Raw genomic sequence first — 27,016 nt, 5'->3', positions numbered from 1 at the left:
AAATGAGACAGATAGAAGTGACTTGCCCAAAGTCACGCAGTTAGCAAGTGTGTGAGGCTAGATTTCAACTCAGGTCTTCCTGACCCCAGGCCAGATGCTCTATCCACTGGGCCACCTAGCTAAGGAAACAAATTCAGAGAAGTTTAATGACTTATCCAGGGTGGATCTGCATGTAGGGGGAAGAGCAAGATAATCAGGTAAGAAAGATTAAGCTATTTTCTTTGCCAAAGTCTACGCCTCTACATGTACCCTTCTTCCGGATGCCTTTCATCTTCTCCAGCAAATTGCATCCTTAATCATCCCCTCTCTTGAATCTTTAACTCTTTCTTTTTGTACTGGTTCCTTTCCTGCTACTTTCAAACATGCCAAAGTCGCCTCCGTCCTTAAAATTTTTTTTTAAAAACCTTCAAGCTCTTGTCCTCTATCTCCCCTTCCATTCTCAATGAAATCCAGAAAAAACTGTCTACACTCAATCTCCACTTCCTTTTCTCTCACTCTTCACCTTTTATAATTTGGCTTTGACCTCATCACACAACTAAAGTTGTTCTTTCCAAAGTTAACAATGATCTCTTAAATTGCCAGATCCAATGGTTTTTTTCTAGTTAGTTTTCAACCTTTAAGAATCCGACCTTTCTGCTTTATTTGGACACTATTAATCACCTCCTCCTCATGGACTGATTTTCTCTCTCTCTCTGTCTCTCTCTGTCTCTGTCTCTCTCTGTCTCTCTGTCTCTCTCTCTCTCTCTCTCTCTGTCTCTCTCTGTCTCTCTCTGTCTCTCTCTGTCTCTCTCTCTCTCTCTCTCTGTCTCTCTCTCTCTCTCTCTCTCTCTCTCTCTCTCTGTCTCTCTCTCCTTCCCCCTCCTCCTCTTTCCCTCTCCCCTCCCCATGTTTTCATGAAACTACTCTCTCCTGACTCTCTTCATACCTGCCTGACCTCTCCTTCTCAATCTCCTTTCCCGGTCCATTATGCATATCATTACCCCAACTTAGGTGTTCTCCAAGGTTTTGTCCTACTTCCTTTTCTCTTTTCCCTCCACATTCTATTGGTAATCTCATCATCTCCTACAGATTTAACTACTGTATGCATATGACTCATAGACATATCTATTCAACCTCAGTATCTCTCCAGAGCTTCAGTCTTACACTATTTGCCTACTGTACATTTCAAACTGTATGTCCAGCAGACACATCAAACTCAACAGATCCCAAACTAAACTCATCGTCTCCCCCAAAAACCTACCTCTTTCCAAATCAAGGCACCGCTATTTTTATATTGTCCTAGGGTTGTCACCTCAGCATTATCCTGTACTCCTCACTCTCCACCCCACACATCCAGTCAGTTGTAGTGCTGTTACTACCTCCACAACATCTCTCACACCCAATCCCTTCTCTCTATTCCCACGGCTACCATCGTACTTCAGGCCCTCATCACCTCTCACCTTGCTGATTGCAACAATCTTGATTGCAACAGTCTCCTCATTGGTTTCCCTGCCTTAAGACTTTCATAATTCTAATCCATCTCGTACACTGCTTCTTAAGTAACTTTACTTAAATGCAAAAATAACCATTTCACTGCCTTACTCAGCTCCAGTGGCTACCTATGACCTCTAAGATCAATTCCCATTGCCTCTGGTTAGCTTTTAAAACTCTTTAAAAAGTGGCCCCAGTCTTACTTTCTAACCTTATTGAACATTATTCCCCTCCCATACTCTAAAATCCAGACAAATTAGCCTTATCTCTGGTCCTCACACACCCTATCTCCCATCTCTATTCATCCCTTCTTATCTCCACCTCAGAGACTCTGTCTCTCCTTTTAAGACACAGTTCAAGCACCACCTTCCTCATGAACCCTTACCTGATCCTCTCAAATGCTAGTGTCCTCCCCTGCCAACTACCTTATATTTCGTCACTTTGTATTTATTCACTTTGGGAAGCTAGGTGGCACAGCAGATAGAGTGCTGGGCATGGAATCATAAAGACTCATCTTGAGTTCAAATCTGGCCTCAGATATTTACCAGCTGTGTGACCCTGGACAAGTCACTTAACCCTGTTTGCCTCAGTTTGTTTATCAGTAAAATGAGCTGGAGAAGGAAATGGTAAACCACTCCAGTATCTTTGCCAAGAAAAATGGGGTCATGAAGAGTTGGGCATGATTGAACAATGATAAATTTATTCACTTTATAATTATACTGTATGTATTTTTTTTTTGTCTCCGGTCCTTGTTAGTGGCGCCATGGGTCACCAGCAGCTCTACTGGAGTCACCCTCGCAAATTCGGCCAGGGGTCTCGGTCGTGCCGCGTCTGTTCGAACCGGCATGGCCTGATCCGCAAGTATGGCCTGAACATGTGCCGCCAGTGCTTCCGGCAGTACGCAAAAGACATCGGCTTCATCAAGTTGGACTAAGTTGTATTAACGGATCTTGCTTACACTGACCATCAGTGACTATATACCATTTTACTGGATTCTGGACGACTATTTGATCTACCCTCCTAAAGATCTGATTCTGTTGTACATTCTATGCTACCATTTGCATATATGATTAAAAAGGTCATCCTCAGTTATTAAAAAAAAAAATAATAATTATACTGTATATGTTTAGGTAGGTACTTAATGTCTTCCCATCTAAATGTAAGCTCCTTGTAAGTAAGGATTGTTTTCTTCTTGGTACTTGCATCCCCCGTACCTAGCATGGCACCTGGCACATAATAGGTGCTTAATAAATGTTGATGGGTTGATTAATTGGTACATAGCAATTGATTTTTAGAGAGCAATTCAATTCTGGAAAATATGGGTACCTGGCTGACTTTCTCAATGTCACTATGTTTATGTGCTTTTTTATTGTGTATATCGCCAGGAAAAGTCTTGGTCATAGAGCTGTGGGAGTTTTCACAGGTATTTCCATCTATACTGGGACGTCATTTACCAAACAGCTATGTCACAAAATTATTAATAGCTGTATGTTTGCAACAGATTCTTAGCTCTTCCTTATTCTTTCAGGTACTCCTATGTCAAGAGGTCAAGGGACCCTAGTAATCAGTGGTTACAGGACCCTTACAATATGATATGTTCATGTCAAGAATTTTTTTTCTTCTTTAACATAGCCAACTTCTTTATAAAGAAGTTTAATTGTCAGAAAACTTGTGCTCAAAATATAACTGTGAAGTGAATGCAACACTCTCAGTTTACTAGAGACATTTGCTTTCTGCAGCTAAATTGTCCCATGCCCTCCATTTTCTTAGGTTAGTTAAAAGGTAATTCCTAGTATTACCAATATATTATAAATCACTGATTCCAACTCCAATGCCCTTGGCAGTCTGTAGAAGGAATGGTAAAGGACAAGGAAGAGGTATTGCTGTAAATTCAGAGTAGGCATTTATCATATATCATGAATAAAGTGACAGTTTTTTAGATGCTACTTTAATGATAAATGTGGGGGGTTCTAAAGCAAGCTTAGCCTTATAAATTAAGTCTTAAACATTAAGTCCTATAAAAATAAATGAATATCAGACCCTCCCCCTCACTCAAAGTTGGAAGCCTAAGGACAATAAAGGTAAGTCTAAAGGAAACATGAGAATGAGGCTAAAGAAAGTCAGTCAAGGAACCTCAAAAAATTTAAATTTGAAAATCTCTCTCTTCTTTCTATTACCTCTTAGATTCATTTTTACAAAAATTGATGGTTGTGACATACATAGAAGGGAGATAATCTTGAGTATTGCTTCCTCTGGAAGATGCTTGGCCCAATGATCAAAATATTGGTGCTTAGGACTGAAAGACTGCAGTGGTTGATACCTGTAAAGTAGGAGAGGGAACTTCTGTAAGTCAAATAGAGTTGAAGCCAGACTGGCAAATATTAGGCCTAGCTTAATAAATGTTTATTGATTGAAAAATGCTGAATCTGGAATCAGAAAACAGGTTCAGATACTAACTCTGAAGCTAGTTTCACCTTTGTGGCTTAATATTGATCATTTCCCTTCTCTGAGTCCAAGTTTCCTTATCTATACAATACAGGGATATTATTAGATGATCCTGAAGGTCCCACCTAGCTATGAATTTAAGATCCTAAGAATTCCATTCCATATCATCACTCAATGTCACCCACACATATGATTCCTAAGAAGAGATTTTTGATAAGTGCAATAGGCATATTTAACCATTAGGCCTAGAATCAAAAGCAACATCATAACTGTGATGATTGAATTAACCAACAAATAGTCCCCATGACACCTATATGATTTGTTGTCATTAATCATAATTCAGGAACAGTGCAGCATACAGGATAGAAGGCCCACCTTAGAGGAAGGAAAACATAGATTCAGGATGTATCTCCGATACAGACTAGTTATGCGATCACAGACACTAGCCATGTCACTTAACATTGAAGTACCCTAGGAAACTCTCTAAAACTATAAATTCTAGATGAACTGAAGATTGTACTGCTGGTGGGAATTTCTAGATGAGAGGTCTCCACACAATGAAATTACAGCTTTCTGATCAAAAAAATCATCATAATTCATATTCCTATATCACTTTCTTGACAGTAAGGCTATAAGGTATAGTACAAATAATATTATCCCCATTTTACAACTTAGGAAACTGAGGCTCAAAAAGGTAAAGAAATTTACCTAGGGTCACACAGTGAATAAGTATTAAACCTAGAATTCAAACCTAGATCTCTTGATTCACAAGTCAGGTACCCTTTCTACTATACCCCCTCCTCCAGAATTTTTTTCTCTCAATTTAAACATGCTGGGGTATCATGTTGTTGTTTTTGTTATTATTATTATTATCGTTAAAATATTCTATCCTGAACATAACAGGATACTGGAAATGAACACCATTGGTAAGAGGAAATCTCCAGTATTCCTCTCCTTGATCCCCTGGGGAGCTACTCAGACCTTGTGAATATCTGGGAATAGTCTTTGACTGAGAAGTTAACCCTCCTATCTTAAGAGAAAAGGGTTGAAACTTTATAAAAGGACAAGAAAAGAGAGGAGGCAAGCACAAGAGAACCCATGTAAGAGAAAAACTAATGTGAATGACCCGGAAGAGCTGAAACCATGGAAGTGAAGAACCACGGAAATAGAAACTGAACTAAAATAATGAGGTCACCAGTAGAGATGATAAAGAAATGGGGAATGTCTGAGCAGATCCTGTTTTTCTTGAACTAACCCAGGGGGAACAACCAACGGCTAACAATTCCTCACTTCCTACCTCCCATTTCTTATCTCTTCCTTTTCAGGAGGTCATGTGTTCACTTCCAAAACCTCTCTCTCTTTTTTTTTTAGGTTTATTTCCCTTCCACTGCACTTTTTCTTTAAAGATAGTTTTAGAGATCAATACAGTCAACCATTTCATTACTGCTCTACACAAATGTGTAACAACAATGTTACTAGCAGCTGCTGTGGAAGCGAAAGACCAACAACACCAGCACACAGGAGAGCTGCTAGCACAGGATCTTTGATCTGCTTTTCTAAGGAAAGCAACTTTAAGGGGTTAACAATCTCACTTTAATTAAATATACATATATCATTCACTTAGTTCAGGGGAAAAGCCAGCACCCTGAACTTCAGAGAAATTACAAACAGAAATTATATAAACAGAGCAAATAACACAAAACAGTAGACAGGCTTCTAGCTGTCTGTACAATATCTGGGTTTTCAAAGCCAGGGGGTGCTGCTTCAATGGCTACCCAGAGTCTCATCACCAATACTCTTCCAATGAGTGTGCCCCCCTAAGGCAAAATGCTAACCTCTGAGTTTATATACACTTCTTCAGGGTCAAAGGGAATCACAACCATGCAACTCAAACCCATGTGACTTAGGCCTTCCCTTGATGTAAGCAGGTCATCAGAGACTCCCCAATTCAATCAAAGATTCCTTAGTGCCGAGAAGCACTCCAAAACAAAGACAACAAAAAGTCCAATTTGCTTGCCATTACATTTGAAAAGCAAAACTCATCAAAGGTACTTGATTACCTCAGCATTCCAAAAAAAAAACAGTGGGGAAAAAAAGTCCCACCCTAATTACCATTACAAAATGTGGCTAAGAAAGATAATAGAAGGAATAACTGGAAGAGAGAGGTAGAGAGAAAGAGAGAGCTCCATTTTCCTGGTGGGGACTCAGAGTTATATAGAAGAGAATTATTGATTCAATTTTACAACTCCTCAAAGTAAAAACAGAAACTTGCACTCTGACCCTTCTAGGCAAGGAAGTCAGCAATTTGTTCGGGGAAAAATTGCGATGATGTGGTACTATATAAGAAAAATGAGGCCTTGGCCATTTCTTCTTGCCAATTACCGCCTCCTCCCCTGCCTTGTTGTTGTTCAGTCACTTTTCAGTCATATCTACCGTCCTGTGACCCCATTTGGGTTTTCTTGGCAAAGATACTAGAAGGGTTTTCCATTTACTCCTCCAGTTTATTTTATGGTGTTTTAACAATCCGGCTAGCAGCTTCTGTGGGGGTGTAAGATCCACCCACAGCCAGCACCCAGAAAGCTGCCGGCCCTCCGGGAAAGCACAGGTTCTTTTGATCTGCTTAACCAAGGAAAGCAAGGTGAAGGGGTTGACAAGCTTACTTTAATCCAGCATACAGACAGCATTCAGTTAGTTCAGGGGAAAAAGCCAGCACCCTGAACTTCAGAACATTCATTTAGTTCAGGGGAAAAAACCAGTACCCTGAACTTCAGAACAAATACAAACAAATTACAAATATCAACAGACAGACCCAATACCCAATACCCATAGTTACCAACATCTAGGCTCAGGCCAGGAGCTCAGAACAAAGGCTGGCCCAGAGTCACACTCACCACCACTGCTGCTCCAACCAAAAAGGGATCTTCAAGCTGTCTTCTCTTCTCTTATAGAGTTTTTGACATCATCAAGTGTCACCTGAATGACCAGAGCCAATTGGTTCTTGAGTTGGCCCCTCCCCTTAGGACCCTGGGAGGTTCACATCCACATAGATTAGGTTAACACCCAATAGGGCATGGCTCTGGAGTTAACACCTCCCCTTAGCCAGACCCATAAATCGTCACAAAGAGGCGGACTTAAACCCACATGGTCTAAAAGCCTCTGCTGTCCCAAACATGTAAACTAGGCCCTCCCTGGAGTTAGCCCTACCTTGGGCCCCAAGGGCCCAGCACCTAGTAAGGCTTAATGAAATAAACTGAGTTACTCAAAGAAAACAAAGGCCATTTTGCCTACCAACACACATGGATGAGGAAACTGAAGCAAAAAAGGCTAAGTGACTTGCCTAAGGTCACTAATAAGTGTCTGAGGCCAGATGTGAACTCAAGAAGATGAGTCTTCCTAACTCTAGGTCCAGCATTCCATCTACTATGCCACCTAGCTGCCCATTCCCCCGACCCCCACAACCCCCACTCCCAGACAGCTTAAAAGGAAAAACAAGTCATATTTAAGGAACAGAACTAAGGCTGTGTTTGGGAAGGAATAAATCCAACCCACACAAAGGTGGTGACATTATGAGGTAGTGACAACCCTTATCACCAGTGTCAACACCACTACCACTTTGCTACTAGTAAACAACTAACAAAAGCTACTCTAAGTTGAAGGTTATTGCCTAGACAACTTCAGAAGAACTTTCTCAATCTCTGAACAGTATTGGCCTTGTAGACCTAAGGATAAAATTGATTTAACATTTCTGTTTTTAGAAGGGTGGAAGACATGAGATACCTAGTAACATGGAAAGAGTAAATATTGGAATTGGCTCCAGAACACCTGAGTTCTCATTCTGTCTCTATCGTATAATGAGATTTGGGCCCATGGGCAAGTCATTTACCCCCTCTGGGCTTCAGATTCTTCGTCTATTAAATTAAACCTTTGGATTAAATCATGCCATTCTCTCCCAGGTATAACAAAATATGTTTCTCTAAGTTCAGCCATTGTTTTCTCTTATTATTATTAATCACCTTTAGATCATGTAAATGTTTTAGGAGAATATTAATATTTTCTTTCAAATATGTAAATTTCCCACTGAAATTGCCATTTTAATTTCTCTGAGAAAAAATAAGTATTGTTTTAGGTAAAATCACTTTTTAAATTGTGTACTCTATAAAGTGAATTAAAGATATTGTGACATAGCTAAAATTTTCTAAGGGATTTTTATACTTACAATTTAATTCTGATCTGAATCATCATGATAGCTGACGTTTATATAGTGCTTTAAGTTTTGCAAAGCACTTTACATACATTATATCTTTTGAACTTCACAACAACCCTGTGAGATAGTGCTATAGGTATTATTATGTCTATTTTACAGATGAGGAAACTGAGTCTCAGAGAAGTTAAATGCTTTTCCCAAGATCATAAAGCTACTGTAGCAAATATCAGATGCAGTATTTGAACATGAGTTTTCCTTCCTCTTATTTACTAATATAGGATCTTATTTACAAATATAGGATCATGCCCTCTGAGATGGTGGAAAAATTCTTGTAATTCAAGGCTCCTGTTTTATAGTCTATGTAAAAAAAAAAGGAGGGATGCAACATTGAGATATCATGTTTGACATTTTCATGCAGAATTGTGGATTCAAACTGAGAAGTCAAGAGCAGAAAATTTCTAGCTGTTACTTAGATCTTCATCAAGAAACTTTGGAACAGGGCTGGAATTCTCCAAGTGACTGAGATCTCAGGAAAGATACTTAAGGCTTTATATGACAGGATGTTGTTGTAACCTCAAATATATGAGGGAAGTAGCCCAATAATAATTTGTTGGTAAGTGCAGTCATGAGCTATAGCCATATACAGCAACCCAGAAGTATGCCTATGAGGGATAAAATGAAACAGTGATAAATTTGTTGTTGTTACCATCATCCTGAGAAAAATGATAGGAGAACCACAGGGGAAAATAGATCACAGAAGAAGAGACTGCCTAGGGACTGAATATCAGAAATGTGCAGCATACTCTTGTACTAGAACGTAATACATTTAGGACTAAGATGCAGCACTGAGCAAAAGAGACTGAAGAACCCTAAGCTAGGTATTATCAACAAGAAAGCATATCATAATGCCAGTCATGGGCCAGGAATCTAGAATCTCTTAAAATTCAGAAGATACATGTCATTTGTAGTCACAGTTATGGTCATTTATTCAAAAACAATAATTTTCATTTGAAAAGCTTCCTTTAAAAAAATGATTACCAAATACTTTACAAACATTGGGCCAAGTCATCTAGTATGTGACACTCTAGGTGAAAAGGAGACATATGTAATAAAATGCTGAAGAACTGTGCAGATAACTACTCTAGGGTTAAGCTGCCCTTCTCCATTGCTGTACTAGCAGTTAAAACAAAAATACAAAGCCAGGGGCAGCTAGGTGGTGCTGTGAATAGAGCACTGGCCCTGGAGTCATGAGGATCTGAGTTGAAATCGAGCCCTCAGACACTTGACACTTACTGTCTGTGTGACCTTGGGCAAGTCACTTAACCCCAATTGCTTTGCCTTCCCCCCTAAAAAAAAAAGACAAAGCTAGCTGGAGACTAACAGTGAAAATGAATGTTACCGAAGACAAAACCAATAGGATAGTCCAATACATAATAGATGTGTGCTGAAATAGAGGATTAGAATATTACATACTCTCTCCTTATGTATATAAAGAAGAAAAGGAAGAAAATAAGCATTTTTATTATGTTCCTACTATGTGCCTAGTATTATGCTGTATGCTTTACAAGTAGACAGAAGAAATTCCCACCACTCCTCTGAAACTGCCCTCTTCCAGGTCACCAATGACCACATAATTTCTTTTTTTTTTTTAGATCATTATTTATTTATTTAATATTTTTAGTTTTCAGGATTAATTTTCACAAGAGTTTGAATTACAAATTCTCTCCCCATTTCTACCCTCCCCCCACTCCAAGATGGAATATATTTTGATTACCCCATTCCCCAGCCAGCCCTCCCTTCTGTCACCCCACTGCCCCCATCCCCTTTTCCCTTACTTTCTTATAGGGCAAGATAGATTTTTGTGCCCCATTGCCTGTATATCTTATTTTCCAGTTGCGTGCAAAAACTTTTTTTTTGAATATCTGCTTTTAAAACTTTGAGTTCCAAATTCTCTCCCCTCTTCCCTCCCCACTCACCCTCCCTAAGAAGGCAAGCAATTCAACATAGGCCACATGTGTATCATTATGCAAAACCCTTCCACAATACTCAGGTTGTGAAATACTAACTATATTTTGTTTCTTCCTATCCTATCCCCCTTTATTCAATTTTCTCCCTTGACCCTGTCCCTTTTCAAAAGTATTTACTTTTGATTACCTCCTCCCCCTATCTGCCCTCTCTTCTAAAGTCCCCCCTTTTTATCTCCTTCCTCCTTCTTTCCTGTGGGGTAAGATACCCAATTGAGTGTGTATGTTATTCCCTCCTCAAGTCAAATCCAACGAGAGCAAGATTCACTCATTCCCCCTCACCTGCCCCCTCTTCCCTCCCAACAGAACTGCTTTTTCTTGCCACTTGTATGTGAGATAATTTACCCCATTCTATTTCTCCCTTTCTCCCTCTCTCAATATATTCCTCTCTCATCCCTTAATTTTATTTTATTTTTATAGATATCATCCCTTCATATTCAATTCACTCTATGCCCTCTGTCTATATATATGTATGTATATATGTATGTATGTATATTCCCTTCAGCTACCCTAATACTGAGGTCTCATGAATTATACACATCATCTTTCCATGTAGGAATGTAAACAAAACAGTTCAACATTAGTAAGTCCCTTATGATTTCTCTTTCTTGGTTACCTTTTCATGGTTCTCTTGATTCTTGTGTTTGAATATCATATTTTCTATTCAGCTCTTGAATTTTCACTGAGAAAGCTTGAAAGTCCTCTATTTTATTGAAAATCCATACTTTGCCTTGGAACATGATACTCAGTTTTGCTGGTTAGGTGATTCTTGGTTTGAATTCTAGCTCCATTGACCTCCGGAATATCATATTCTAAGCCCTTTGATCACTTAATGTAGAAGCTTCTAGATCTTGTATTATTCTCATTGTGTTTCCACAATACTCAAATTGTTTCTTTCTGGTTCCTTGAAGTATTTTCTCCTTGATCTGGGAGCTCCAGAATTTGGTGACAATATTCCTAGGAGTTTTCTTTTGGGGATCTTTTTCAGGAGGTGATTGGTGGATTCTTTCAATTTCTATTTTACCCTCTGGCTCTAGAATATCAGGGCAGTTCTCCTTGATAATTTCTTGAAAGATGATATCTAGGCTCTTTTGTTGATCCTGACTTTCAGGTAGTCCACTAATTCTTAAACTATCTCTCCTGGATCTATTTTCTAGGTCAGTGGTTTTTCCAATGAGATATTTCACATTGTCTTCCATTTTTTCATTCTTTTGGTTCTGTTTTATAATTTCTTGATTTTTCATAAAGTCACGAGCTTCCACTTGCTCCAATCTGATTTTTAAGGTAGTATTTTCTTCAGGACCACATAATTTCTAAACCAAATTGCCTTTTTTCAGTTTTCCTACTTAACATTTATGTAACTTGTTACTGTTAAATGATCAGTAAGCAAGTCTTTATTTACTATGTGCCAAGCAATGTGCAGGCAATCGGAACAAAAAGAAAAAATGAAATAGCCCCTGCCATGAAGGTGTTTACATTCTCTCAGAGGGAGATATGAACATATATTACTGTGTGCAAGGTAATTTAAGGTAGGAGGCACTAGTGTCTGGGTGGATCAGTAAAGGCTCCATCTAGAAGGCAGCAGTTAAGCCAAGTATTTTTAAGGATGTTTAATTTATTCTGTACCTGACAAAGGATCCTGACTACACTATCCCCAAAGAGGGGTCATTCAATCTTCACTTGAAGAACTCAAATGAGGGGAAATCTACCAATTCCCAAGGCAGCCCACTCACACGTCCTAGAAGTGGCCATTTAGCCTGTTCTCAAGACCTAAAAGGTGTGGGGATCCTAGCACCTCTTGAAGCAGCCCATTCTACTTTGGGGACAGCTCTCAGACTTGGTAAGTTTTTCCTTAATTTAATATCAAGCCCAACTTGTCCTCTTGGCAGCCTCCACTCTGGCTCTGCCCACTGGAGCCAAAGAGAACAAGTCTAATATGTTCTGCAGTGACAATCCTTCAGATACACCTTGAGGCTATACATGCTCAGTTCCTTTGACTTATCATCAGATGACACAGACTCATGACCCTTCACCATCTTGCTTGGCCTTTCATGGTCACTCTCTAGCTTCTCAATGTTTTACTTACGCCATGATGCCCAGTGTAATGCATAAACACATTAGACTCGTAAATAGCTCTAATTGCTAAGAAGTTTTTTATACCAAACCTAAATCTGCCTCTCTGTAACTTTCAAATGTGGCTTCTAATTCTTCCCTTTGGGGTCCCAATCTCTTCCCTTAAAGAGTTTATATTCTCCTTTTTGTTGTTCTTGTTCAGTCATTTCAGTCATTTTCAGCAAAACATGCCCAATCCCTTTTTCATACAATATTCCTTCACATACTTGAAGACAGTTATCACAACCCTGCTAAGTCTCTCTCCAGGTAAAGATATCTGGTTCCTTCAACTAATCCTGATGAAGTGCAGGTTGAGTAACTTTCCCATCCAGGCTGCCTTCAACACAGTAATTTAGTCATTCATTGACTCAACACATATTTCTCTTTTTCTGAGGGGGGAAGGCAGGGCAATTGGGGTTAAGTGACTTGCCCAAAGTCACACAGCTAGTAAGTGTGTCAAGTGTCTGAGGCCGCATTTGAACTCAGGTCCTCCTGACTCCAGGGCCGGTGCTCTACTCACTGTGCCACCTAGCTGCCCCACGACACATATTTCTTGACTAGCTCTTACAGGGCACTGTGCTATTCACTGTAAGAACTGCAAAGAAGAATAAGATTCAGTATCTCTTCACTACACTATCCACAGGTGGGCATGTGTCCCCTATACCAGGGTTGGAAAGTGAGTTGTTTTCACATTGCTATACTCTGATTTCAAGGATTCATTTTAATGCGTGACTATGACTTGTCACGGCATCTAGGTGACTCAGTGGATAGAGCACTGAGCTTAGAGTCAGGAAAACCTGAGTTCAAATCTAGCCTCAGATGCTCACTAGCTGTGTGACCCTGGGCAAGTCACTTTACCTCTTTTTGCCCTAATCTACTAGAGAAGGAAATAGCAAACCACTCCAGTATCTTTGCCAAGAAAGCCCCATGGACAGTATGGTCTATGGGGTCATGAAGAGTCAGACAGGACTGAACCACAGCAAGAACAACATGGCTTGTCACAAAATAAATTTAGACATGCTCCAGATCTGCCTGCTGTGTCCTTGGCCTTTGCATAGGCTCCATCTCCACCTGAAATGTTCTCCTTCTCCTGCTACTTGGAATCCCTGGCTCCATTCGAGGTTCAGTTCAAGTGCCATCTCCTATATAAGTTTATTCCTGATCCCTGCAGTTGTTGGCCCCCTTCCCCAGTATTCTACATTTATATTCCATGTATTTTGCTTTTCCTAGCTGTATAAGTGGAATATGGGGCAGCTAGATGGCACAGTGGATAGAGCGCAGGGGCTAGAGTCAAGAAGACTTATCTTCCTGAGTTCAAATCTGGTCTCAGACACTTACTAGCTGTGTGACCCTGGCCAAGTCATTTAACTTCGTTTGCCTCAGTTTCCTCATCTGTAAAATTAGCTGGAGAAGGGAATGGCAAATCACTTGAGAATCTTTGCCAAGAAAACCCCAAACAGGGTCAAGAAGAGTCAGACACAACTGAAATAACTGAACAACAACAAGGAGAATATAAGCTCTTTGAAAGCATAAACAGTTTTTATTTTCATCTTTGAATTCCCAGTACAAAACTAGGTACCTAGTAGGTGCTAAATAAATGCTTGTTGCATTGCATTGCACCAAATAGAGCACGGAATTCTTTGGCATTGACATGAGAGGCAGCTCTGTACAGTGCCGAGAGGCACCGGCTTTGGAGCCAGCAAGACCTGGGTTCAAGTGCTACATCCGTGTACGCTCCTTGTGTGATCCGGAGTAAATCAATTTCCTTGTCTAAGATGCTAAAGCTGCCACTAGGCTTCAGACACTGGCTAGCCTTCGTCTTCCTCAGTGTCCTCATCTGTAAAAGGGGGATCATACCAACACCTACTGCCCAAAGTTTTGTAAAGATCAAAGGAAATAATCATTGTAAAGTCCGTAGCACAGTGCCTGGCACACAGTAAGTGCTATGTAAATGTTGGCCATTATTATAAATTGCAGGGAAAGGGATGATCTGCATGGGCAGATGGAGTTTCCTCATCCAGGGGCTCCCTTTATCAATGAAGTCAGAGGTCTGTTCCTTGTCCTATTATTATTATTAATGCTATAACTATTATTCATATTAACATAATAGCAATTTATAATATTTATATTAATATATTTCTAAATGATTAATAATTGCTATATTCCTTGTCATCATTACGGTATGGAGATGGACTCTCTGAGGTCCATTTTCTATCCCCTATTTATAAAAAGTACCTTCAGTTGTACGCCAGGTAGCTGCCTAACTTACCAACCATTCGTTTCAATTCTGGTATTGTGTAGTAGGGAAGATCAGAAGCATGCTCGCCTAACTATAATGAACAATAGAATGTGAATGTGTATGTGTTTTTTCTAGACCACCATCAGACTGTAAGCTCCATGAGGGTAATTAAAGTGTCTAAATTTGGTTTCTCTCCCAGCATCTGCCTATAACAGATGCTTAAAAATTCACTTGAATTGATGAATGGCTAAAGTTAGTTTAGAGAAGAAAGAGATTCATTGCAGCTGGGGAAATCAATAGAAGCTTCTTGAATGAGAAAGCGTGTAAGTTGGGCCTTGAAGGTCATGCTGGATGGATGCAGCTGGGCAGAAGCATTTTCAGCATGGAGCCTGCATAGCACGTGATGTATCTGAGGAATAGTCCGTTTTGGCTGGACTGTGCATTTAGTATGATTACATGTGTTTAGTATTATTATTACATATCATAGCATAGCATACATATTGTTAGGTATAAGCTTATTTAGTATTAAAAGGAGGAGTGAAAAATTGGTACACTTCAGGAGGGACTTTTCCAGTTTATCTGCAAAATTGGCAGAAATAACACCCTAGATGACTAACATTGTAGATGAAAGATATGGCTGGTGAGGCTTCCACCCAAAGGAACAAGCATCAATAATAAACCAGGGCTGCTTAGAGGTTGAGAGAACCAAATTAATGCCAACAGATGGGTTCGATAAACAGCTAAGGACAAAATCATCAAAGATGGGAGAACATCTGGTACTTACTCCAAAGGGCAGCTTGGTAGAGAACATCTGATGGGAAGGTGAATGAAGGTCCCGTTGTGACTGGGCTGCTCATAGGCAGGGTCACAATTAGTCCAGTGGTACTCATGTGAACCTGTCAAGAAAAAATACACAAAGGGTTATCAGAAAACCAACTGTGAATTTAATGCATGATGAGCCTGGAAAGAAAAAGATACATAGTCACAGTGGAATGGGTTCTGAATTTGCAGACAAATCCCAGCTCTGCTACCTACTATGGGGTCTTGAGTAAGTCATGTTACCTCTTTAGGTCTCAGTTTCTTCATATGTAAAATGAAAGGGTTAAGTTAGATGACCTTTGAGATCCCTCCCAACTCTCAATATGTAATCCTCGACTGTGAATTTCATATAACAAACACAGTGTCTTGGCACAGCCTCCAGAGAAACTAATCATGCAGTGTTTCATAGGCAGCCTCCCTTATTTTAAAAGCCAGTATGTATTTTCATTCCCTTTGTGCTGACCAGGAGACAGGGTCCCTACTGTGCCAAATATTCTAAGCCCTTGACTTTCACAATAACAAGAAACAAGAAAAGAAGCTTTGTTCTTTTTGGAAGATGTTCTTCATGGCACCAACCTCTCAGATTCAATAACCCTGCAAACAGCTCCTTGCCCAATCATTTGCACATGAGCTCCCTTCAAATCTTGTTGAGGATTCAGCTTCCATAGGCTATCACTAAGTCAAATCTGGGTTTAATTCACAAGGCATTTCACTCTTTGATAATCATTTTTTTTCACTCCCACCCCTAACTTCCACCTGTGGTTAAGATACAGTCACCTCAACACGTCTCCAGAAAGTGATTACTTATCAAGGCCTTAGGGAGACAACATTTAGCCAAAGTAGCTGTCTTCAAAGGCTCATTGTCAGCAGCACCAATATAAGCAGAATATGTGTGCTGAGGATATCCATTCACTCCAAGGTTCAATGCTTAGAAATCCAATCAATTCCACTCAAGTTGCAGATCACCACCTGATACCTTGAAGCTGGGAAAGGTGTTTATTCTTTTTCTCTTTAAATGAAAAGGTCCTTCCTGCCACCCCCATAGCTAGAATAAGGGATGTGGTTTGTTTCTGTGCATTCAGACAAGTAATTTCCCCGATGTCAGAAATGACCTGCCCTCCTCAACTTTGCCTCACAGAGGTAAAAAATGTGGATGCCCATTATCACCAACTACTGTGATCAGATGAGATAGTATTTGTAAAACACTTAGTATAGTGCCTGGCACAAAGAAGGCACTCAATAAATGCTTGTTCCCTCCCTCCCTTACTATTTAATATAATGCAAGAAATCCTAGCTATAGCCATAAGACAAGGACACTGACAGAATAAATATAGGCAAAGAGGAAACAAAACTATCACTTTTTAACAGATATATAATTGTCTGTATCTTAGGGGTTCTTAATCTAGAGTCCATTAACTTGCTTCAAAAAAAAAAATTTTGCTATCTATATTGGAATTTGTAATCCTATGTATTTTATTTTGTGCATTTATAAACATTATTTTGAGAAGGGGTCCATAGGCTTCACCAGACTGTCAAATGGGGTCCATTTCTGAAAAATGGTCAAGAACCCCTAATCTATCTGGAGAATAAAGCCTAAGGAATCAAGCACAAAATTAACTAAAATTAACAAAAATTAACTAAAAATAACTTCAGTAAAATTACAGGATGTACAATAAATCCACATGAATCACCAGCATTTCTGTATATTACCAACCTAAGTAAGAAGAGACAGAGAAATTCCATTAAAAATAACTACAGAAAAAAAGGGCAGCTAGGTGGTACAGTGAGTAGAGCGCCGGCCCTGGAGGCCTGAGTTCAAATCTGGCCTTAGACACTTTTGACACGCATGATAGCTGTGTGATCTTGAGCAAGTCACTCCAATTGCTCTGCCTCCCCCTCAACAAACAAACAAAACAAAACAAAAATTTAAATAACTACAGAATGTATAAAATATTTGGGAGTCTTACTACCAAGACACACATGCAAACTATATGGATACAACTACAAAATAGTCTTTACACAAATGAAGACAGAACTCTGCCTGTCAGTTCCTCTCTTCCTTCAAGGCTCAGCTCACCACCTCCTCTCAGAAGCCTTCTCTGATCCCTCTTGTTAGCACTTTCTCTCCTCTTAAATGGCCTTTTACGTACTTGTTTGTCCTCCCTTTAATAGAATATAAACTCCTAGAGGGCCGGGGCTATTTCAGAGCATTAGAGTTGAAGGAACCCCTCAGAGGCCATCCACTCCAAATTTCTCATTTTATACTTGGAGAAACTGAGGCTCAAGGAAATTGGATAACTTGCCTAAAGACACATAGCTAATAAACATCAGAGCTGAGTTTTGGATTAAAGTCCTCCAGCTCACCATTGTGTCTTTGGGTCTCCACAACCTAGCTTGTTGTCTCATATTCAATAAGCTCTCAATAAATGCTAAATTGAATTTTGATAAATTTCTTCCCCCAAGGAAGCAATGGCACATACACAAGGAAATTCTAATGTAACACATTTTCCACAGGTAAGGTAAATAGTCTACATGAGAAAAGAAAAACTACTGTTGGGTAAAGCACTTGGTTCTATGGCAAAACCCACAGTTATTTCTTTGATTTTCCAATGTTCTAGGCACGGCTATGACTTCAGGTGTAACAGTAGCAGCGGTAGCAATCACAGAAGCAGCCGACATTAATACAAGGTTTCTTTGTGAAATACTAAGCCATTAAAGCTTAAAACTTCAAAACTTCACCAAGACTTTTGGGACATTCCTATATAGGGTTTTAAGGCTGAAAGGTGTTGATATACCATCAATGCAGAAAAGCCCACCACTGCGAGTGGATTTAGTGATGCTAAAGATACTCTAAATAACAGCTAAAATTGTCTTCTATCATAGTATTTTCTACTAAAGTACCTCTGAGGCAATGTAAGATTTTCAACTATTCCTATATTTCTTACACACACACACACACACACACACACAGTGTCCAGTTAGCTTTTCCTGGAATGCACATTTTGTGAAATATTTTCCTTTCAAAGACTCAACCCAATGGTTTTCCACTTTCTAACTAGAACAGTTTCCACTCATTCATTCATCCACTCTTCCTTCCTCCCTTTCTTATTTCCTTCCTTTCATCCTTTAAATACAGAGTATCCCATTAAAATTGCACTAAGACTTTTGGGACGCACTATATTGAGAAATGAAGCCATGTTTACTACAGGGATAAATGAGAAAAGAAGGCCACAATGCAGTGAGTGCTGCTAATTGTAGGCCCTGGACCAGAGCCCAAACAGCTGTACAGCACTCTGGACCCAAAACTCTCCCTCAGGACCTATTAATAAACAACCAGGAATATCCTGGAATTGGCTTTGTCATTTATTACCTGTGTGACCTTGAGCAAATCACTTAACCTCTTTAACCTTCAATTATTCCTCTGTAAAATGAGAATGTTGGACTAGATCAGGAGGTCTCAATCTGGGCTCCATGAAATTGTTTTTTCCTTTTTTTTTGAGAATAATTAATTTATTTAATATTTTTAATTTTCAACATTGATTTCCACAAAATTTTACAAAGTTACAAATTTAAAGTTACAGATTTTCTCCCCATTTCTACCCTCCCTCCCTCTCCAAGATGGCATATATTGTGATTGCCCCATTCCCCAGGCATCCCTCCCTTCTGTCACCCCACTCCCCCTCCAATCCCCTTTTCCCTTACTTTCTAATAGGGCAGGATAGATTTCTATACCCCATTGTCTGTGTATCTTATTTCCCAGTTGCATGCAAAACACCTTTTTTTTTTGAGCATCCGCTTTTAGAACTTTGAGTTCCAAATTCTCTCCCGTCCTCCCTCCCCACCCACCCTCCCTAAGAAGGCAAACAATTCAACATAGGCCACACATATATCAATATGCAAAACACTTCCACAATAATCATGTTGTAAAAGACTAACTATATTTCCCTCTATCTTGTCCTGTCCCCCTTTATTCAATTTTCTCCCTTGACCCTGTCCTTTTTCAAAAGTGTTTGCTTTTGATTACATCCTCCCCCATCTGCCCCCCCTTCTATCATTCCTCCTTTCTTATCCCCTTCCCCCTACTTTCCTGTGGGGTAAGATACCCAATTGAGTGTGTATGGTGTTCCCTCCTCAAGTCAAATATGATGACAGCAACATTCACTCCTTCCCCCTCACCTGCCCCCTCTTCCCTTCTAACATACTGCTTTTTCTTGCCACTTTTATGTGAGATAATTTACCCCGTTCTATCTCTCCCTTTCTCCCTCTCTCAATATATTCCTCTCTCTCACCCGTTTATTTTATTTTTTTATATCATCCCTTCATATTCAACTCACCCTGTGCCCTCTGTTTATACATATGTATATTCCCTTCAACTACCCTAATACTAAGAAAGGTCTCATGAATTATAAACATCATCTTTCCTTGTAGGAATGTATACAAAACAGTTCAATTTTCGTAAGTCCTTCATGATTTCTCTTTCTTGTTTACATTTTCATGCTTCTCTTGATTCTTATATTTGAAAATAAAATTTTCTATTCAGCTCTGGTATTTTCATCAAGAAAGTTTGAAAGTCCTCTATTTTATTGAAAATCCATATTTTGCCTTGGAGCATTATACTCACTTTTGCTGGTTAGGTGATTCTTGGTTTTAATCCTAACTCCTTTGACCTCTGAAATATCATATGCCAAGCCCTTCAACCGCTTAATGTAGAAGCTGCTAGATCTTGTGTTATCCTGCTTGTGTTTCCACAATACTCAAATCATTTCTTTCTGGCTGCTTACAGTATTTTCTCCTTGACCTGGGAACTCTGGGATTTAGTCACAATATTCCTAGGAGTTTTCTTTTTGGGATTTTTATCAAGAGGTGATGGGTAGATTCTTTCAATTTCTATTTTACCCTCTGTCTCTAGAATATCAGGGCAGTTTTCCTTGATAATTTCTTGAAAGATGATATCTAGGTTCCTTTTTGATCATGGCTTTCAGGTAGTCCAATAATTTTTTTTTATTTTGACATATTTTTTTAATTTAAATTTATTTATTTAACATATTTGGTTTTCAACATTGATTTTCACAACAGTTTGGATTACAAATTTTCTCCCCATTTCTACCCTCCCCCCCACTCCAAGATGGCATATATTCTGGTTGCCCTGTTCCCCAGTCAGCCCTCCCCTCTATCACCCCCCTCTCCTCTCATCCCCTTTTCTCTTCCTTCCTTGTAAGGCAAGATAAATTTCTACACCCCATTGCCTGTGTATCTTATTTTTTAGTTGCATGCAAAAACTTTTTTTTTTGAACATCTGTTTTTAAAACTTTGAGTTCCAAATTCTCTCCCCTCTTCCCTTCCCACCCACCCTCCTTAAGAAGTCGAGCAATTCAACCTAGGCCACATGTGTATCATTATGTATAACCCTTCCACAATACTCATGTTGTGAAAGGCTAACTACATTTTGCTCCTTCCCGACCCATCCCACTTTATTGAATTTTTTCCCTTGATTCTGTCTGCTTTCCAAAGTGTTTGTTTTGATTACCTCCACCCCCATCTGCCCTCCCCTCCATCATCCTCCTGCTTTTATTTTATTTTATCTTCCTCCCTCTTCTTTCCTGTGGGGTAAGATACCCAACTGAGTATGTATGGTATTCCCTCTTCAGGCCAAATCTGAGGAGAGCAAGGTTCACTCATTCCCCCCTCACCTGCCCTCTCCCCTCCTCCCACAGAGCTGCTTCCTCTTGCCACCTTTATGCGAGATAATCCACCCCATTCTATCTTTCCCTATCTCCCTCTCTCAGTATGTTGCTCTCTCATCCCTTAATTTCATTTTATTTCTTTTAGATATCTTCCCTTCATCTTCAACTCACCCTGTGTCTACTCTCTTTTACATATATATATATATATATATATATATATATATATATATATACACACATACATACACATACATACATATACACATAGATATATACATACATACACATTCACTTATATATATACATAAACATATATATACATATATATGCATATTCCCTTCAACTACCCTAATATTGAGGTCTCATGAATCATACACATCATCTTTCCATGTAGGAATGTAAACAAAACAGTTCAACTTTAGTAAGTCCCTTGCAATTTCTGTTTCTTGATTACCTTTTCATGCTTCTCTTGATTCTTGTGTTTGAAAGTCAAATTTTCTATTCAGTTCTGGTCTTTTCACTGAGAAAGCTTGAAAGTCCTCTATTTTATTGAAAATCCGTATTTTGCCTTGGAACATGATACTCAGTTTTGCTGGGTAGGTGATTCTAGGTTTTAATCCTAGCTCCATTGACCTCCGGAATATCAAATTCCAAGCCCTTCGATCTCTTAATGTAGAAGCTGCCAGATCTTGGGTTATTCTGATTGGGGTTCCACAATACTCAAATTGTTTCTTTCTGGCTGCTTGCAGTATTTTCTCCTTGATCTGGGAGCTCTGGAATTTGGCAACAATATTCCTAGGAGATTTCTTTTTGGGATCTATTTGAGGAGGCGATCGATGGATTCTTTCAATTTCTATTTTGCCCTGTGGCTCTAGAATATCAGGGCAATTCTCCTTGATAATTTCTTGAAAGATGGTATCTAGGCTCTTTTTTTGATCATGGCTTTCAGGTAGTCCAATAATTTTTAAATTATCTCTCCTGGATCTATTTTCCAGGTCAGTGGTTTTTCCAAGGAGATATTTCACATGGTCTTCCATTTTTTCATTCCTTTGGTTCTGTTTTATAATATCCTGATTTCTCATAAAGTCACTAGCTTCCACTTGCTCCAATCTAATTTTTAAAGTAGTATTTTCTTCAGTGGTCTTTTGGACCTCCTTTTCCATTTGGCTAATTCTGCCTTTCAAGGCATTCTTCTCCTCATTGGCTTTTTGGAGATCTTTTGCCATTTGAGTTAGTCTGTTTTTTAAGGTGTTGTTTTCTTCAGTGTATTTTTCAGTATTTTTTGGGGTCTCCTTTAGCAAGTCATTGACTTGTTTTTTTCATAGTTTTCTCGCATCCTTCTCATTTCTCTTCCCAATTTTTCCTCTACTTCTCTAACTTGCTTTTCCAAATCCTTTTTGAGCTCTTCCATGGCCTGGGACCAGTTCATGTTTTTCTTGGAGGCTTTTGGTGTAGGCTCTTGTACTTTATTGACTTCTTTATGCTGTATGTTTTGGTCTTCTTTGTCAGCAAAGAAAGAATGCAAAGTTTGAGACTGAATCTCAGTGCGTTTTCGCTGCCTGGCCATATTCCCAGCCAACTAACTTGACCTTTGAGTTTTTCAGTGGGGTATGACTGCTTGTAGACTAGAGAGTTCTATGTTCCACCTTTGGGGGGGAGGTGCCAGCTCTGTCACACCAGCACTGCTCCTTCCCCAACCCCCAACCCGAACTGGACTTAGATCTTCGGCAGGCTGTGCACCCCTGCTCTGATCCACCACTTAATTCCTCCCACCAGGTGGGCCTGGAGCCGGAAGTAACAACAGCTGTAGCTGCCCCACCTCCGCTGCCCCCGGGGCTGGAAGCCGAACCACGAACTCCTTCTACTCCCGAAGCTTTTCCCACTAACCTTCTCTGCAGTCTTTGGTGTTTGTGGGTGGAGGGGTCTGGTAAATGCCGCAGCTCACTGATCCAGGGCGCTAGGGCCCCCTCCGCCCAGCTTCTGGTCTGGATGTTCCACACTGCTCAGGCTGGGCTCTGCTCCACTCCGTTCCCAGCTCCCAGCTCCGTCTGGGATAGACCTCACCCAGAGACCATTCAGGCTGTCCTGGGCTGGAGCCCTGCTTCCCTCTGCTGTTCTGTGGGTTCTGCCATTCTAGACTTGGTTCAGAGCCATTTTTTATAGGTTTTTGGAGGGGCTCGGTAGGGAGCTCACTCCAGCCCCTGCTTACCAGCCACCATCTTGGCTCCGCCCCCTCTAGTCCAATAATTTTTAAATTATCTCTCCTGGATCTATTCTCCAGGTCAGTGCTTTTTCCAATGAGATACTTCACATTGTCTTCCATTTTTTCAGTTCTGTTTTATAATTTCTTGATTTTTCATAAAGTCACTAGCTTCTACTTGCTCCAATCTAATAAGGTGGTATTTTCTTCAGTGGTCTTTTGGACCTCCTTTTCAATTTGGCTAATTCTGCCTTTCAAGGCATTCTTCTCCTCATTGGCTTTTTGGAGCTCTTTTGACATTTGGGTTAGTCTATTTTTTAAGTTTTTATTTTCTTCAGTTTTTGGGGGGTCTCCTTTAGCAAGCGGTTGACTTGTTTTTCATAATTCTCTTGCATCACTCTCATTTCTCTTCCCCATTTTTCTTCTACTTCTCTTACTTGCTTTCCAAATCGTTTTTGAACTCCTCCATGGCCTGAGACCAATTCATATAAAAATATGGAGGCTTTTGATGTAGGCTTTATAACTTTGTTGACTTCTTCTGGCTGTATGTTTTGATCATCTTTCTCACCAAAGAAAGATTCTAAAGTCTGAGTCTGAGTCCTTTTGTGCTGCCTGTTCATGTTCCCAGCCAACTACTTGACCTTTGAGCTTTTTGTCAGGGTATGACTGCTTGTAGAGTAGAGAGTGCTTTGTCTCAAGCTTTAGAGTCCAAGCGCTGCTGTTTTCAGAGCTACTTCTACTCCACTGTCACCACAAGTTCTGCTACAGCAGTGCTCCTTCTCCCCCAAGAACCTCCAACCAGGACAGCAACCCGGATCCAAGCACGGCAAAGCAAGAGAACCCTGCCTCTTTGCCAGCAAGGTGTTCCCTGCACTACCACTTTCATCTGCTGCTCGATTCCTCCTACCAAATGGGCCAGGGACTCCGGAAGCAGCTGATGCTGGAGCACTAGAAGCAGCCTCAGGAGCTGCCTGCTGCTGCTGCCACCACCACCGGGCCACTTCTGCCACCCCCAGGGCTAGGGCTGGATCGTTCTCACCCTGATCCAGCAGTTTTCCCACTAACCTGCTCCGTGGTCTTTGGTGTTTGTGGGTTAAAAAGTCTGGTAACTGCTACAGCTCAGTGATTCACGGCCCTAAGGCCTGCTCCAGCCGACTCCTGGTCTGGTCTGTGCTGGTGCAGCCCATGCTGGGCTGCACCCTGCTCCCAACATGATGCAATCAACCATTCCCAGTGACCATCCAGGCCATCCTGGGCCTGCTTCCTTCTGCAATTTCCTGGGTTCTGCAGCTCTAGAATTTGTTCGGAGTCATTTTTTACAGGTGTTTGGAGGGATATCAGGGAGAGCTTAAGAGAGTCCCTGCTTTCTAAGAGCCATCTTGTCTCCATGCCCCCCCATGAAATTTTTTTCTAATCTTTTGATAACTGTATTTCACTATAACTGGTTTCCCTTTATGATCCTATGCATCTTATTTCCTGAATTTAAAAGCATTATTCTGCAAAAGCACTATTCTGTAGGCTCCCTTGACTGCCCAAAGGGAAACATGACACCCAAATTAAGAACCTCTTGGCTAGATGATCCCTCAGATCCCTTTCAACTCTTAATAGTTATTATGTCCAAAACCTAATTATTGGAAAAGTGGGAGATGGAAGGAAGGAAAAAAGCATTTTATTAAAAGTACCTACTGTATGCCAGGCACTATGCTAAGTGCCTTGCAAATATTATTTCATTTAATCTTATATAAAGAGAATGCTAGCAAAGAGGCAGAGAATGTGGGCTAAAAATGATTAAATTCTTTTTAAAAATTTATTGGTATTTTTAGTTTCATAACACTTTCATTTCCAAATATAAATCCTAGTCAGACAGACATCCTTTGTTACAAATAAAAAAGGGGGGCCCTAGGGGCTATTCTGAAAAACTAACCAACACATCAGCCCAATTAATATTATTATCTTGGGAAGGAAAGTGTTGACCTTCTACTCCTTCCCATTTCTTTTTCCTGGTGCAACATATTCGAGTGATTACCCCAGCACAACATAAAAGGGTGGTTGAATGAGGAAGATGGAGGCCTCTCTTCACTCCTTGAGGCCAGAGAAAATATCCTCAGTCCTAAGAAGCCTAATATTAATGACTCCTCTGCCTGGCTGATGTCAAGGTCAATCATTTTTGTGTGAGTTTTGTTTACAGAGGAGGTTAGTCAATAGGCAAAAACCACTAATCATGTGTTGCAATGGAAAGATCATGAGTACTAGACTTAGTTTCTTTCAGAAAACACAGATTTGAGTGTTAGTTCTGCCACTTACTAGTGGTACAGCCTTAGGTAAATCATGTAGCCTCTGCATCTGCATCTGTAAAATGGAGGTGATAGTACATATGTCTCAGTGTTATGAAGAAGAGTTTTGTAAAGTATCATGTGTGAGCCTGCCATTCTAGGATTTTGACCTAGAAGGCATCTTAGGGGTAAGATAGCACTAGAAGGGTGTGGTGACCTGCCAACATTACACACCTAGTAAGGTGCAGATACAGGATTCAGATTCAGGTCTTTGGACTCCAAATCCATTGTACTTTGTGGCTATGACTATCTATTTCCACGGGTTTATCACAGAATCATAAAATTATAGGTCCAGAAGGTGCCTTGGAGATCATCTAATCCAACACTCTTGTACATAGCTTGTCAGTCACAAACACCTGTGCACACCTGTTCTGGTGACTCACCTGGATGACATATCTTATAAACAAATAGATTTATTTATGTTTTTGGAATTTATTTTTCACTGAACAGTAGCCAAGCACAGTGTAATTTCTATCTTGGTTCACAGATGTAGAATTAGAAGGAATCTTAGAGGTTATCTGGTCCAATCTACCCTCATTTTACAGATGGGGGGGGCAGGGTTGTCTCAGGGAGCGGATATGATTGCATGCCCTCAAGGTCTCAAATAAGACTCCACATGGTCATGGAAGGAAATCTAGAGAGACAGCATTGTTACTCAGCAATAGCTATCTCAAGCCCTATGCGGAAGCAGGAAAGGTAGAAGGGAAAGTGATGGCTAATATATTATGTTTTAGTATTTCAAGGATTTGTGATTTTATTGGTACATATACTCTGCTCCACTGATCCAAAATGCACCATACAATACAGTTTACTGTGGCCAAAAAATCTCCAACCCAGTCATAAGTTTTTCTCACATAGTTAGACTAGTCCTTAAATGACCAACCATTGAAGCCTTCTGATCTCAGCAGGGCCTTTCAGCGTGTCCCTGAAAACCCAAAGGCCCCTTAGTACCATGATAAGGCATCAAAGTAGGACCTTAGTAGAATAAAAATGATAAACAAAATACTCCACAAATATGTTTTCCTTCCATATCAAAGGAAAATTATATGGATCACTGTCTCTTCATATACATCATAAGATGGGAAGCATATAAGAATGAATTTTGCTAAGCCATTATTATTTCCGTTTCTGTTCTTTTCAGACCACAGATCTCCCTTTGAACAAGCCAGGGTAGGGGAATTTCTCACCCTTACCTACGTCCAAAGCGGCAAAGGTTGCTGTGATAAATTTCCAATGTCTTAAGGGAAGACAATGCTAGGCCTTCCTAGGGTCAGATGGTGGTGGCTATCTTTAACATGGTAATGAATTATTTTTGTATTTGAGGTACCAGCCTGGGAGAAGGGGAGGTGATGATTCATGGGCAGGGGAGATAAGAAAGGGTGGATGGGATCTCTAGACTGGGCCAAGTGGGCTGTTGTGAGGTGCTAAGGGGGACTTTCAAGGGAGAATATTACATGATTTGATTTAGAATAGAATATGAAATGCC

General features: G+C 40.1%; 1 protein-coding gene across 1 annotated transcript; it reads left to right on the top strand.

The window, feature by feature from the left end:
• Positions 1-2,204: 2,204 nt before the first annotated feature.
• On the top strand, positions 2,205-2,575 carry LOC118833695 (40S ribosomal protein S29). The gene has a single exon (XM_036741079.1). It carries the CDS (start codon positions 2,234-2,236, stop codon positions 2,402-2,404), a length of 171 nt encoding a protein of 56 aa, XP_036596974.1. The 5' UTR covers positions 2,205-2,233; the 3' UTR covers positions 2,405-2,575.
• The last annotated feature ends 24,441 nt before the right edge of the window (positions 2,576-27,016 follow it).

Source organism: Trichosurus vulpecula, chromosome 1, assembly GCF_011100635.1.
Source record: "Trichosurus vulpecula isolate mTriVul1 chromosome 1, mTriVul1.pri, whole genome shotgun sequence".
In the NCBI taxonomy this organism is placed as follows: Eukaryota; Metazoa; Chordata; class Mammalia; order Diprotodontia; family Phalangeridae; genus Trichosurus; species Trichosurus vulpecula.
This window is presented reverse-complemented; position numbering and strand designations above follow the sequence as displayed.

Coding starts and splice junctions, on each gene's coding strand:
- LOC118833695 (XM_036741079.1), top strand. CDS start 2,234: ATGGGTCACCAGCAGCTCTACTGGAGTCACCCTCGCAAATTCGGCCAG.